This window comes from Megascapheus bottae, chromosome 10 (genome assembly GCF_031878675.1).
Source record: "Megascapheus bottae isolate mThoBot1 chromosome 10, mThoBot2.hap1, whole genome shotgun sequence".
In the NCBI taxonomy this organism is placed as follows: Eukaryota; Metazoa; Chordata; class Mammalia; order Rodentia; family Geomyidae; genus Megascapheus; species Megascapheus bottae.
The window spans coordinates 29,999,576-30,015,670 of record NC_143518.1 but is presented as its reverse complement, the minus strand read 5'-3'; the positions used below and the strand labels follow the sequence as shown (position 1 = coordinate 30,015,670).

Below are 16,095 nucleotides of genomic sequence, written 5' to 3'. Positions count from 1 at the left end.
TGAATAGTAATAATTATCTTAATGGGATGTTGAGAGGATTCTAGATGATATAAATATATAGAGATATAGATATATATTTTTTAGCTGAAACTTGGCAAAGTTGAACCTCATTATCCTCAAAACTCTGCCTGGCTTATATTCTATAGCTTGAGACTTGTAATATGATTTGCATTTCTTTTATGTGAAGTATTTTCTAAAGGAAGCTTTACCAGCATTTCTTCTTAGTCTTTAGAATTCAATCTTTGAGAGTAGCTCATATGTTCTCATTTTCTAATTGCAGTTTTTCCACTACTCCCAAGGGCAAGTATACCTTGGGAATTATCCACCATTTAAGGACAGAATCAGCTGGGCTGGAGACCTCGACAAGAAGGATGCATCAATCAACATAGAAAATATGCAGTTTATACACAATGGCACCTACATCTGTGATGTCAAAAACCCTCCTGACATTGTTGTCCAGCCTGGACACATTAGACTCTATGTCGTGGAAAAAGGTACTTCCTTCAAGACTTCTGCAGAAATGACAGTCCTCTTTCTCTCATTTAGTTGCAGAACAAGAGCTAATACGACAAGATGTTTGAAGTGAGGATTTTTTCTTTTTCATTTTTTGCCATAGACTTGTTCTCTCTGTCTCTGAGAACCAGACGTAACCTAGGAATTGGAGAACTAAGCCTACAGATTGGCTGATTTCTTCTAGTATGTATTTTCTGTCTGGAGCCTATGGATCTGTTTTCAGATATAGTAAATTGTTTTAGTATTAATTGCAAATAAGAGGAAATTCATAATGAAGTGGGCCATGGGAAAGAAGGAAATTGATACCATGTTGATATTCTCCAACTGAAAGTTGTTGTGTTTTTGTTTTTGTTTTGCCAGTGTTGGGGCTTGAGGTCAGGGCCTAGGCACTGTTCTTGGACTTTCTCAAGGCTAGTGCTCTACCACTTGAGCCACAGTACCACTTCTAGCTTTTTCTGTGTATGTGGTACCAAGGAATTGAATCCAGGGCTTTGTGCATGCTAGGCAAGCACTCTACCACTAAGCCACATTACCAGCCTACAATTATTTCTTCCCCTTTTCAAGAATAAGCAGAACATGTCAGTTATAGTGTCTCCATTCTGGGACAAAGTCTGTTCTGTTGGAGAGGAGACTGTTATAAATTCAGATCTCCAATTTTGACTTTAGCACATGGAGAGGGATAGTGGGTACAGAAATGTTTTATTTTGTTTAGTTCATTCTTTTTCAGCTAGTACATCACCAATATGTTGCTGTTTATCATTACTTAGGTACTTCTGCTTATGATTTGGATAATAGAAGAGGTTAAATAGTAACCACAAGGAGTAGACTTTTGCTTATTAAATTAATGAGTTACCCGTCCTTCTCTCTGTAGCAATGTATCTTATCCCTGTCTTGTTCTTTCCCTCTAGAGAGTTTGCCAATTTGGGTGGTGGTGGGTATAGTTACTGCTGTGGTCCTAGGGCTCACTCTGCTCATCAGCATGATTCTGGCCGTCCTCTATAGAAGGAAAAACTCGAAACCGGAATACACTGGGTAAGAAACATTATCTTTCGGGGGGGGGGGAAGCAAGAAGAAACTGAGGTTTATAAAAACTTGCATATGTTTTCATGGAAATGTCATTGTATAGAATGAACTACCGTTTGCGTTCCTGTTGGAATCGAGCAATCGTCTTAGGACATATTTTCTGACATGGGCACGCAGAAACCAGTGCCTGCTGTTTCACTGATACTAATCCCTGTTCTCTAGCTTCCTTCTGAGGTCTGTAGACATGAACTGCCCAGCAGCCCGTGCTCTGGGTTTCAGTATCATCCACTCTGCAATTAGTGTTCTTAAGCCACAGTCATCACTTAACATTTCAGTTTTAATTTATTGGCAATAATTTAGTAAGAGTCTTCTTTTTAGTTAAGTATTAAACTTTCATCAGGAACTTGTAGAAATAAACTGCCTTCCAGTGTCAAGATCGGAGGGGGTTTTCCTTTTGGAACTTCCTATTTCAGCTTTAGCAGCTTTGTTACTTTGGTTATACGTTGCCTTGGGTTGACAACAAAAAATACTAGCAATAAAGAAAAGTTGACCTTTCTTCTCAAAAGGGACATCTTTGAGTGTAGGATATGTCTAATTGAAGGACCTCCTCTTTTCCTCACTCCACCTGGAAAGTTAAACTATAATAATATATGTAGAGCTGAACACCGTGGCTCACATCTATAATCCTAGCCACTCAGGAGACTGAGATCTGAGGATCATGGTTCAAAGCCAGACTGGCCACACAAAGTCCATGAGACTTTTTTTTTTTTTTGCCAGTCCTAGGGCTTGAATTCAGGGACTGAGTTCCTGGGCTTTCTCAAGGCTAGATAGAGCTATACCACTTGAGCCACAGCACCACTTCTGGCTTTTTCTTTGTATGTGGTACTGAGGAGTCAAACCAAGGTCATCATGCATACTCTCTACCACTAGGCAAGCATTCTACCACTCTATCACTAGGCCAAACTCCTGGACCATTTTTTTTTTTTTGCCAGTTCTGGGCCTTGAACTCAGGGCCTGAGCATCATCCTTGGGCTTTCTCAAGGCTAGAGCTCTAGCTCTTGAGCCACAGCACCACTTCCCGCTTTTTTCTACGTATATGGTACCAAGGAATCCAACCTGGGTCTTCATGTATGCTAGGCGAGCACTCTACCACTAGTCCAAACTCCTGGCCCACATGAGACTCTTATCTCCAATTAACCACCAGAAAACCAGAAGTGTCACTCTGGCTCAAGGGATAGGGCAGTAGCCTGGATCTGAAGAGCTCAGGGACAACACCCAGGCCCAGAGTTCAAGTCCCACACTGACAAAAACAAAAACAAAACAAAACAAAAGGATATGTAGAACTCATATGGTAAAACTGATGAACTCTGGATTCAACTTGACATAGCCCAAGCTGTGTCACACATGCACTATCTACTTTTCTCCATCCCAGAGGCCCTGTAACTCAAGAGGATTGCATGCTCTGAGCTGGCTTGATAGTGGATGGTGAGAACCTATGCCTGTGTCTGTGGCCTCTGCTGATGTAGTTTTTAGGAGTGCTGTGTTTAAACAAGTCTGAACATTTAAATTCAGATTCTACTTGCTTGGAATGCTTCTATTCTGCTGAGTGTTGTACATTGCATGGTGTTTTATGATGAAGTAGAGCTGGATTGTTGGTTTTCTACAGGAGACTAATCCTAAGGTAGTGACCCTCCAGTCTGTAGTTCTTGCTGGGGATTAGTAAAGGGTTAGGCAAGTATTCCTTAGAATCCTGCATGGCATTGTGAGTGCTGCTATTCTTCTTACTCTGGGTTTTTTTTTTTTTTTCCTTTCTCTTGCTTTTCTACCGTAGTATGCTAGGATCAGGTCCTGCTTGTCTTAAGAAAAGCTGACATAGAAGACACTTTGGGACTATAAACTGGGCTGGGTCTTCTCTTCCTCTCCAGTAGACATGGTAACTAGTCATATTGCCCGTTGCTGTTTATGTTCATGTTTTTGCATTCAACCCATTTCTTTTGCTGACAACTAACCACCTAGCTCTGAGTCAATCCAACATCTAATATAATTTGTCCACAAATATGTCATGTGATTATACTAGAAACCTATTGAGCAGTAATAGTAACATTCAGATGAAATTAGGCTCATCTGAATATATGTGTTCTTTATGTAAAATGGCTGTGTATTTCTTTTTCTTACTTAAACCTTACTGTCAGTGGTTTAAGATCCTCTATATTAGAATAATCAAACAGTTTGGTTCAGAGCATGTCAGGTTTCATTCCAGAAAAAGCAGTTTTCACAATGCGTAGTATGCTTTCATCATATTACTTTAAACTGATCCATCCTCTCCAAACTCCTGTGTGTGTGTGTATGTGCACATAACATATATGTAACATATATGTACATATATACATATATATGTGTGTGTGTATATATTGTAAATGATGTACTGTGCTGATGACATCTCTCGTTAGGAAATCCCCAGCTGAGTTCCTCCTCATTCCTCCTTGGTGTTCACTTTCCTCATTTGTTTATGAGATGCCACATGTTAAAGAAAATCCCTTCATGGCCCTGAGAGAGTTCATTCATCTTGAATGATTTTGCCTTCTATAATTTGTCGTCACTCCTGATTTCTGCAGCTGTTTGTTTTATTGGGTGGGGGTTCTCTTTTTGGTTGGTTGTGGTTTAGTAGGGAATGTGAGGAGATAGAGAATGGAAGAAAGAAGAAGCATCATGAAGCTGGACACGGGTAACTCACATCTGTCATCCTATCTACCAAGTCTGAGAGATTCTTACCTCCGAGTAGACAGCAAAATGCTGGAAGTGAAGGCGTGGCTCAAGTGATAGAGCTCCATCCTTGAGTGAAAGTTAGACTTCAGTGTACACACACACACACACACACACACACACACACACACACACACACAGAGCCATAAACATAAGTCTGGATGTATATCTATCTGCAACTTAAAAAGAAATACATTCAAAAGAGGCTTGCTTTAATAGGAGCAAAAATGAACTTCCTTTAAGGTTTCATTTGCTCCTTTTAAAACTTTGCTCTGGATTGATGGCAAGGACAAAAGACAAAGCAGCAAAAACATAATTTGTCACCAGAATTACAAAATCAGTATTTGAAACTGGGGTGAAAATGTTGTACCACATTAATTTTTGTGCCTCCATTGGCAGCAAGTTCACCAGCTTAGAGGGGTGAAGGAGTTTCTGATCTAGAAAGTACTTTTAAAAGACCACATTTTTTTGTTTTTGTTTTGTTTTGTTTTTGGTACTCATTGTTTTGTTGTTTTGTTTTTCTACATCTGCTGCTTTGTCTTGTCATCACTTACATTTCTGTTTTTGTTCCATTTACTGTATGTATTTTTTTCCTTCAAATTGCCAATCCATCAGCTGTAGCACATCAGAGAGTTTGTCATCAGTTAAGCAGACTCCACGGAAGTCCCCCTCGGACACAGAGCGTCTAGTAAAGAGTCTGCCTTCAGGATCTCACCAGGTAATGGCTGGTGGCAGTTCTGCTTGCTCAGTGTGCTTTAACTTTGGATGCCACTTCCTGGGTGTGGGAATGAATACTGAGCTGTGTCAGCGAAGCACAGAGAAGGGAAGGAAGCAGAAGGACATAAAAGGGCTGGTGTAGAAAGACCACAAGAAAATGTGCAGATCAGGATCTGACCTGAGTAATGTTTTCTATCAAACCACCACTGACATACTGCTTACTAAAAATGTGGTTTCTGTAGCCCAAATAAAGTTAGAATAGCTATGTCAGCTGTAAAAGATTCTTCTTTAATTGCTCAAGGAAATAAAATCTGGTGAACTATATTCTGAACTAAAATGTTCTGTAAGAAATTATCAGGAAGAGAGCCAAGAATTTGGCCTAGTGGTAGAGTGCTTCCTAGCATGCACGAAGACCTAGGTTCTATTCCTCGATACCACATAAACAGAAAAAGCTGGAAGTGGTGCTGTGGCTCAAGTGGTAGAGCCCAAGGAGAGTGCTCAGACCCTTAGTTCAAGACCCAAGACTGGCAAAATATAGATATATAGATCTAGATATAATGTGTGTGTGTGTGTGTGTGTGTGTGTGTGTGTGTGTGTGTGTGTGTGTGTGTGTGTGTATGTATGTATTAGGAAGCAAGTATAGCAGTGCATACCTGAATTCCTGTCTATTTCAGATGTGGAAGCAAAAGGATCACAAGATTGAGAAATGTCCAAATAAAGGGTGGTAGCAAGACCCTGTCTCAAAAACACAAGTAAAGCCAGACCTCAGTAGCTCATGCCTATAATCCTAGCCACTCAAGAGATTGAGTCTTGAAGGCTCAGTCCAGACAGAAAACTGCAAAACTTCATTTCCAGATTAACCAGCAAAAAGCCAGATTGGAGCCATGGCTATAATAGAGTAGTGCCTCCCAAGCAAGTCTTTTTTGCCAGTTGTGGGGCTTGAACACTGTCCTTGGGCTTTTCTCAAGGCCAGCACTCTTTTGCCACAGCACCATTTCCAGCTTTTTCTGTGCATATGGTACCGAGGAATCACACCTGGGTCTTTGTGCATTGCTGGGCAAGCACTCTACCACTAGGCCAAACTCCTAGCCCCCTCCCAAGCAAATTTGAAACCCTGAGTTTAAACCCTAATACCAACATAAAGGGGGGCAGGATTAAGTCAGCTGGTAAAGAAATTGCCTAGCATATGCAAGATCCTGGTAAAATTCCCAGTAATGTCCGAAAATTAAAAGAAAGAAAAGAGGAATGAGGAAAGGGAAGGGGAGGGAAGAAGAGAAGAGAAAGGAGGGAAAAGGGAGAGTTCCAGAAAGAAGAAAGGAAGGAAAAGTAGGGGGGAGCTGGGAGGGGAGATTAGAAGGAAAATGTTCTTAGTATTGCTAATAAAATAGAAAAATTATTTTATAGAACATTCAGAAAAGAAATAAGTTCTATTCCAAATTTAGCACAGGATCTAGCATTGTGCTAACACTGAGTTTTTGTCTGTGCTCCTTTATAATTGTGGCTTGGCAATAGCTTTGTAGCTTAGTATCGCTGTGATTTTTCTGGGATAGAGACTATTCATTCTAAGGAATTCAGCCCAATTTCGCCTGTTGTATTCCCCCTCTCCCCCATGTGATAACTGGAGAGAATAGGTTTATGAAGAAAGTAACAATATTTTTCCTTCCCTCCCTCAAAAGTAACAATATTTATGAAGTTGTCTGAATAAGATTTGTAGTCCTTAACTTTCTTATTGGGTGAGCAAACTAATGTGTCTGGGAGGGAGACTGAGGCATTCATTATCTTACTAATTACTAAATGTGCATGAGGTAATGACAGAATGGGGACCAAAATCTAGGTTTCTAGATTACTCTATTTCTATTGCAGCATCAGGGTCTTAACTCCTATTCCCTCCCTCCCTCCCTCCCTCCCTCCCTTCCTCCCTCTCTCTCTCTCTCTCTCCCCCTCCCTCTCTCTCTCCCTCTCCCCCTCCCTCCTCCCTTCCTCTCCCTCTCCCTCCCCTCCTCTTATAATTTACTTAATTAGCATTGCAAATGGGCATTGATTGTGATGAGACATGAGAGTTGTATACAGATAGATATAACCATCAAAAGAAGTTTTGGCGTTTTAGTTTGCCCTTTGCTCTCCTTTTGAAAACAAAATCCAAAAAAAAATGAAGAGTTTTGAGTAGGATTTGTTTTAACTCTTCTTTGTGTAAATATGTGATGAATAATTGTTTATATCATTTCTTCTAAAGGCAAGTATTGGAGAACGCTGATGTAAGGGAATAGTTAGGACTTTGTCAACTGTAGAGTGTAGACAATATTTCAAGAGGAGTACATTGTGCATTTTATCAGTCTCATGGCAGACATGCAAGGTGCATTCTTTTATTGTCCTTGTTTTACATGAGACACTAAAGCTTAGGTAGGTAGGTTGAATCACTTGCTCATGGCCACTGGTTAGTGGCAACGCTAGTATTAGACCCAGATCTGTTCAATAGTAACACATATCCATATTCTCTCCTTGTCCAATTCTTTTCATCTCTGTTTTGGTAATTAGTATTCATCTCATTTATCTCAAAGAGAGTCATAATAACATAGGAGTGTTAGACTTTATCATGAATAAATACTAGGGGAAAAGTATTCTATCAGCAACTGTGCTTATGGAAAAGGCAAATGTTTTTGGAGTGCTGGGGTGTTAGGAATGATCCCTTTAGTTCCTGAAGGACTAGAATTAAATCACCAAAGGCTATAGAGACAACAGAACACGAACTACAGGAGTTTTGTAAGGACTGCTAGCTGGGCGCTGAAGGCTCGTGTCTGGAAGCTACTCTGGAGCTGTCCAGCCTGGACAGGAAAGTTTGTGACTCTTATATGTAGTTAAGCACCAAAAAAGCTAGACATGGAGCTGTGGCTCAAGTAGTCGAGTGCCAGTCTTGAGGCTCAAGACTCAGGGAGAGTGAGTCCACCCTTAGGACTGGCACCAAAAAAAAAAAAAAATAGGGGAGACTGCTAGGCAGGCCAGTCTACCATCTGAGCCAAGCTCCCAGCCTTATAAGGACTCATTAGTAGGTATTTAGAGCAGGTCTCTTCACTCTTCTACAATATTCTTCCTGGACCTTCTTTCCTTATCCTTACAAGTATGCTTTTCTATGAGGGTAAATTTGATACAAATGGAATTCAGTGGTAATTCAATTTGTAGTGATATATAAAAGAATAGATCTATGTCAGACAATGCTTATTTGTTTGCTTGTTCACATTTCTGGTCCTGGGGCTTCAACTCTGGGCCTGGGCACTGTCCCTAAGCTCTTTTTTTTTTTTTTGCTCAAGATGTATACCACTTGAGCCACAGTGCCACTTCCAGCTTTTTTGAGTAGTTTCTTAGAGGTTCTTACAGTTTCCTTCCTGAGCAGGCTTTGAACCATGATCCTCAGATCTCAGTCTCCTGAATAGCTAGGATTACTGGCATGAGCTTCTGGCATCTGGCCCAGAAAATACTTTTTATAAGCTTTTTCGTATTTATGTCTACTTTTGAAAAAAATTGTTGAGGATAACTATCCAAATAAAAATTTTCACTTATTACAATTCTTTATTGAAAAAAGAAGGAATGAAGATGGGAAAGATGGATGCCAAGATACCCAGTAAAAATAGCTAGGCTCCTATGGATCTTACTGTTTGCTTTCTGCATGTTGTATACTCATATGGAGTATTTTTGCAATGGCATGTGTATTTCCAAGTTGATCTTATTTCATTGGATTCTCCAGAATTCCCCAGCAATCTCACTAGACCTCAAAATTGTCATCCTGGAATATGTTCTACCATGATACCAAAGTACCTACAGAGCAACAGAACCACCCTTCAGATACCTGTTCTAATGGGGTTGGATTTATTAGCAGATCCCTGATCTCAGCCCACACGTCACAGTTCCTCTGGATCAAAGATGGATGTCGTGGTGTACACCTACACTCCTTAACTACTTAGGTGATAGAGGTAGGGGCATTGTAGTCTGAAGCCTGCCTGGGCAAAATTAGCATAAGGTCTTATCTGAAAAACCAACTATAATCCTAGTTACTCAGGAGGCTGAGATCTGAACATCTCAGTTCAAACCCAGCCAAGGTAGGAAAGTCTGAGAGACTCTTACTTCCACAATTAATCACCAAAACGGCAGAAGTGGAGCTGTGACTCAAGTGGTGGTAGATTGTTACCTTGGAGCAAAAAGCTCAGGGATAGCACCCAGGCCCTGAGTTCAAACCCCAGTACTGTCACTAAAAAATAACTAATATTATTAATTAAGGAAAAGCAACAAGTATTAATTAAGGGAAAACAACAACAAAAACAAAAGTAAAAGCAAAATGAACTGGGGGCATAGTTTAAGTGTTAGAGCTTTTCCCTAGCTAATGTGAAGTCCTTAGTTCAATCCTTAGTACCTAAAAAATTATTCTAGATTCTTTCACCTCTTCATCTGGCCCTAACAATCTACCAAGTTCTAGACTTAAGTAATGAAGTCACTGAGGTAAGACCATATTATAGTTCAAGAGGGAAAAAGTCAGCATAACATGTAAGTAGTCATAACAGTAAGCAGCCTGAAGAAAACCAAATCCCTAACCGAAAGTTATTCCTTCTTTGGTTTTCTACCGAAAGACAGTACTCTCATTTGAAAGAATTTAATGGTATTTTGGCGGTTGCTGACTGATTCAGATAAATTGTTTTTGTTTTTGAGGGTTTTTTTTTTGCCTCTTGTCTCTTTTCTATTCAGTATACAGTATTGGTTATTTATTGCTGTTAATAACAGATTAACATCACCCCAGTGTAGTGTAACCACCCCAAAATATAGTTCTGTTTGGCTATCAAATCTTCAGATTGATGGGGCAGGTCTTCTGCGCTAGTCAGTTCAGCAATGCTGGCTGGCTGAGAGTTGGCTGGAGAATTGGTTATGGCTGAATAGTCTATAGTGGTCTCACTCATAGTCTCAGAACAGGCAGGCAGTTGGCCAACCAGAGAAAAGCAGCCCTGTCTCTCTCATAGGCCAATAGGCTAGCTTTTTTATATTGTGCTGGCAGATTCAGGAATCCCAAGATCAGTGAGAGAGTGGAAGCAGCAAAGCCTCCAGGGGGTCTGGGTGTGACAACTACCCTATATCACTTCTGCCTCATTCTATCGATCCTAGAAGGTCACAGAGTAGCCCAGATTCAAGGAGTGGAGAAACAGGTTTCTTCTCTTGATGGACAGATAGGTGCCTTTACATTGCAAAGGGTATAGTTGTGGTAAAGGACCCTATTTACAATCCATCACCTGTAAACTCCTTTCCCCATGTACACACCCTAAAATTCCTAATGAGTCTCTGGAATTAGAGGTACAGAGTTTTCTCATCTAAAAAGTTATGTAAGCAAGTATGGAGAGCCTGTTCTATTAACCTTTTTTTCTTTTTGGACTAGCATTTCTCAAAGTTTATTGAAGTGAAGATAGAGCCTCTCTGTATGACTTAGTATTGACTATGTAAAGTATCCTGAAGGAGTTTGACTTCTTCCTTGCTTGATTAACCTTTGTGTTTTAAAGGATGTTTGTATAATGAGATGCTTTTGGTAAAAATAACTAGATTGTACTGAGAATTGGCTATTAGACATTGCCTATGTATAAGTATCGTTTATTTAAGTCTCATAACACCATACATTATTAATGCCATCTTAGAAATGTTGAAATTGTTGTTCAGAGGTCAGAATATGCTTGGGGCCATGTGGTCATTGCTGTTCTCTTCCAATTTCGACGAAGAATGTCTCATGAACTCCAGCTGTGGACTTGCCCACGTTCAGAAGAGTCTTGTTGTCTTGCTTTATATAAATCCACTTCAGATGTACTGTTGCACAGCCCTTGCCACTGGGCCTGGGCCATCTGTGGAAGTCAGTGCTGAACTCCATGAGATCACAGTTTACATGCTAAAGGATGCAGGTTGTTGCTGGTGGGTTGTTACCGCTGCTGGGTGGAGCACATTCTATTTGCTACTTATCATTTTAAAGTTGAAGGTTTAACTATTTATTGAATCTCTCATTGAAAGATCACTGGGTTGGCAGAAAAATTGGCTGTGTTGTATTCAATTTTTCTTTTAAAATCAAGACTATTTCGTTGTTGTTGATATTTTTAGGTAGGAATGATCTCTAGGTAGGAGGGGTCTGAAATGTGTGTGATGTTTGAATTCTTCGATTTCTGCAGAGATTGATTCCCCCAAGAGCTGGACATCGCTCTGCCAGTATAGCCCAAATTTCCCCTGCACCCCTGGACTGGATGCTGGCACTAATCTTGGATTTTAACCTTCTCATTACTGGGGCTAAAAGAAGCCTGTCTACTTCTTTTCACCTGAAGGTTTTCTAGATACTAGATTAGCATGGAGTAGTACCATCATATGTACATTCCTATAGACTTTTACCATTAAAAAAAAACAACAATTTAAAACAGAAAGAACAGTTACTAAAACAAGTAGACCTGAGGTGTGGTTTATTTGCTTAGCATATGCTCAGCATGCACAGAGCTAAGGTTTGACACTTACACCCAAAAGAGAAAAAAAACAAAAGCAAGTAATAGTGTGATTAGTTATAAGATCAGACCATAAGAATTGTGTTACAAGTAGAATTGAATATTTGAATAGGTCATATTGAATATTTGAGGTATTTTAGAATATTTCTTTAATACAAAGTGACCAGTTTACAGTGATAGCATCACATGGTGGGTAGCACCCAGTATGTTGTTTGTTTGTTTGTTTCTATTTTTACCATGAATTACTCGGAAGCTTATGATTACAGTGGGTCTGGGATCAGTAGAATGCTCCCTACCTTAGCTGCTAGGACTCTGATCCCAGTTGCAAAGCAGATGAGGGACAGTCCCCTGAAGAAATACGTTTGTACAGCAGATCTGAGAGATGTTTAGAAAAGTACACAGTATAAATAGATCTGAAACATATCACGAAAAATTATCAATAGATGCCTAGCCTTGTTCTCAAGTTAATCCTGAGCATATATCGTGTGTAAGAAGATTTTTAGAAGATACTTGGGAGAGGAAAGTCTTGGATTTTGAACCAGAGTGTAATTATTTTAATGCTTGCTTCTATGCTTGTATCTTAAGGACTGTCAGTTTCTCAAAAACTTTCATTTTACTTCTCTTCTACAGGGGCCAGTTATATACGCGCAGTTAGACCACTCTGGCGGACATCACAGTGACAAGATTAACAAGTCAGAGTCTGTGGTGTATGCGGACATCCGGAAAAACTAAGAAAAGACCCAGAACATATCCTAAGCAAGAAACAAATCCAAACTGTACTCTTCCAGAAAGTTTAACCCATAGCCACAAGTGGCCTTGAGGACCCAGCAAGGACAAGCATGTGTATACTCAGAGGGAGAAAACAAATGTGTATAAAGAATATGTATAAATATTCTATTTAATCTTCCTGATGTGAGAAGCCAGTGTTGCATGATGAAAAGATGGTATGATACTGTTCATATATAAATGTCTTGCTGTTTTTGTGCATTCTTTTGGGACCATTTACAGTTCTGAAATTTTGAAAACATCCTATTACCATCATGTAGATGTGACTTGCCTTCAATGGAGACAGCAGACCTTATAGTATTTCCTAGACATGGCCTTTTTGTCTAAGGGCTCAACCAGTCTTAGCATTTATTGTAGTTGAAGGATGTGCTACTTCTGATGGAAGCAGATCCAGGGGAACCTTTGGTCACTGTATCAGAAAATAAACATTTGATGGTAGCTTTTAGACACCGTTCCTTCACTATGCCACTTGAAGACAGTTTGGGAAGTTTTGGCTAATGTTTTTCTAAAATATGGGCAATTTTTACCTTTTAATGTTGCATAAGCTTACGTTGACCTCATACCCTTTAAGAATACTTTCAATATGTGGATTATAATGGAAAGAATAGCAAAGGATAAAGGTTAGAGATCACTCTCTTTTAGGTACTTTAGTCCAAGAATATCTAATTAAAGTAGAAAAATCCAGGCTTTGTTTGACCCTTCCTTGTGATCCCTCAAAGGTGTCAGTTACCTTTTTTTGCTGATGGTTTGTTCCTACTTAAAGCCAGAGTCCTTACTCTGAAGAATCTGAAAAAGAGTTCCTCCTGATTGTGTAGAGATGGGGATTGCTAGATTGCGGACCCCTAGCCTTCACTAGAGAAATGGTCTTCATAATGCTTCCTTTGTGCCTTTAGCAAGAAAAAGCTTCAGGCAGTCAGGCATATGGCTTTTCTAGTCGCATCACAATATCTCAGAGAAAGGCCTTTGGGCTAAAAGGGGTCAAGAATTCTAAAACTCAAGCAGGCTAGTTCTGCTTCTTAGCAATCTTTTTTTGTTCCTGTGGTGGGTTTGTTTTGATTTTCTATTTTTCTCCCATTACTTGGAATTGACTAACAACAAGAGAAAACATAACTTGTTTTCTCTCCCAAACTCATTTTCTCTCCTGGACTACTCCCTCCCCTACCTCAGATGAAAGAGATTTTATGTTTAATTGGGAGTTACGGGCATGGTCAGGGTCATTAGGCAGTTTATATTATTCATCCTCCCATTTATTTTAAAGGAAACTTTCCCCCTTAAAAACTGGAACCCCATAGTTATGGGAAGAATGTTGTCTAGAAGGTCCATGTGGCATATTAGGATATGTGGGAGTGAAGGGAAGCGAGCTTCCTCTTCTTTAGTTTAAGGTCACCACAAACTGTCTTTTCCTGCCTGTCTTCTGTCATGTTTTTTGATACATTTGGAGGCTGAGACAATAAAAGAAACAGCATGATTTAAGTTTCAATATGTGTCTGAGGTGATAGAGGCCACAGGAGCTCCAGAATTGTCTTGTGAAGGAGGTCTTTGATTTTCGGAGTAACTATTTGTTGTTAGTCCCATTGTACTCCTGTATAGACAATATACACAATTCATATGTCTGTAAGCAAGAAGAGGGGAGAGTTTGTCATCACTCATGTTGATGGGCAGCATCTGTCCCCTGTCCTGTGTGCCTGATCTGCAGTCTCCAGTTTCTCCCCCATGACCACAGGTCTCACTCAGGAGTAAGACAGAATAACACCAAGTACCTGCCTGGAACCATTTCCACCTAGAACCTCTCTGTACCCATTTGGAAAACATTAGGTGCTATTGGAAGACCTCTTATATATGTTTCAAGTGGTTAGAATTGTCACCATTCTAACACATGCCAAGATAATGAGATCCTCAGGGAGCCTTTGCCACTGTGTGAATGGCACAGCAAACACTTAAGGTGTGTTTAAGATAAAAAGAACAGAAACTGCCAGAGCCCAAGTGTGTACATTGTCACGTACAATGCTTCCTGATATATATTTTTTTCACAGAGAAAGTGGGCCTCCCCTCTTTCTCCTTTCTCAACAGTTCCTGTGAGTAAACTACATTCTTGATATTTCCTGCCTAGAAGAGCCCGATTTCTCCTCCTGATATGAAGCTGGTGGCTGGCAGGGCTCTTTTCTCCTTGCTCCATTCCATACAGCCTCCATCTTCCTTGATTTGGACCTCTTGCCCAACCAAATGCCTGGTCCTGGTGTCATAGCAGAAAATTTCCTCCCCTACCGTCTGTGAGCCACTCCTCCAGGCAAAGGCAGTCAGCTGCTGACGGGGCTGTTGGAAGGGGGCCTGAAGGCCATTTTTTACATTTATACATGGGGTCTTAAGAGTGGGGCCTCTGAGCCCAGGGCCTTCTGACTTTCACACACCACTTCCTTCAATGTTTTTGACCATTCCCCCTAGGGCTTCAGTATTTCTGGGCTTGGTTGCAGATAGCCATTGGGGTTATATCCTGATGGCAGATCTGCTCCTCCTGTGTCTTAGGCTGGCAGAACAAGACTTCTTAAAATGTTGTGGGACTTTTGTAAGAGATTGTTCAGAGACTGAAATTCCTAACTGTCTGTAATTTCTCAGTTGAAATGTATCCAGTTGGGGAAAAACCATCAAGTTCATATTATCTTTTGATCTTTTCTTTCACAATTGTACTTCTGTGAATACTTTTAATACATCCTTTTATCAATTTCTGAATGGTGTTGTGTGCTCTTTTTTAATCGAATAGAAAAGAATTTCATGAAAGCCTTTTCATTCAGACCACTCTAGCCACACCAGCCCCTCTATCCTTCAAACATACCACCCATTGGTTAGCTTGCTTTGGGGCCTTCCTGCTACTGTCTTTCAACACGCCTTCCACAGCATTTGTTTGGTTCATATTATCACTTCCATGAAGTCTTTGCTGATGTCATTTTCTTTCCTTTTCCTCCTCCTCTTTCTTCTCCTTTTCCTTCTCTTCCTCCTTTTTTTTTATGCTAGTACTGGGGCTAGAACTCAAGCCTGGACATCATCACCTAGCTTTTTTATTTTTAATTAAAGAATTTATTAACGTTGATTTTTACATCATATTTTAAATGACAAGTTTAACAAACAAGTGTTCAAGGAGGGAATCTATTTACAATCACTGGGACTTAGTATTTAGAACTTAAAATTAGGCTAAGGGTTTGTATGTCATAGAAACATTAATTTATGAAATAAAACATTATGTCTATAGAGTCATAGGTTTTTATGTCTATATAGTTATGTTTATATTTCCATTACCCTGTCCATAGCTTTGGGTATGCAGATATTGAGTCCTCGCTCTTGTACTCTTTGGATTTAATAACCGAATATTAAGGATACCATGCGCCTTTTGATCCTTAGGTTTTTGACTTGTCTCACTCAACATGATTCGCTCTAGATTCATCTACTTCCATCACCTAGCTTTTTTTGCTCAAGGTTAGCACTCTACTATTTGAGGCACAGTTCTACTTTTGACTTTTTGCTGGTTAACTAGAGATAGTCTCAGACTTTTCCTGCTCTCACTGGTTTTGAACCTTAATCCTAAGATCTCAGCCTCTTGAATAGCTAGCATTACAGGTGTGAGACATCAGTGTCCAGCAAATAATGTGCCTTCTTAAGAGAGATCGTGACATTAAAAAAAAAAAAGCAAACAACCTTTTCCCTGCCCTGACTCTCTAACCCTGCAATTATGCTCTGTAATTCTCTTCCCAGCTGTGTATTCTCTGATGTTTCCACTAGAACATAAGTATCAGGAGGC

At 39.9% G+C, this 16,095-nt stretch overlaps 1 protein-coding gene across 1 annotated transcript in view; it reads left to right on the top strand.

Annotated features, from left to right (window-relative positions):
* Mpzl1 (myelin protein zero like 1) overlaps positions 1-15,024 on the top strand; it is a 47,108-nt gene extending 32,084 nt beyond the window's left edge. Inside the window, exons 3-6 of the mRNA XM_090340524.1 lie at positions 281-494; positions 1,422-1,545; positions 4,915-5,017; positions 12,150-15,024. Of these exons, the coding sequence (XP_090196650.1) occupies positions 281-494; positions 1,422-1,545; positions 4,915-5,017; positions 12,150-12,251 (543 nt within the window). The 3' untranslated portion in view covers positions 12,252-15,024. The remainder of the gene's footprint in view (positions 1-280; positions 495-1,421; positions 1,546-4,914; positions 5,018-12,149) is intronic.
* The last annotated feature ends 1,071 nt before the right edge of the window (positions 15,025-16,095 follow it).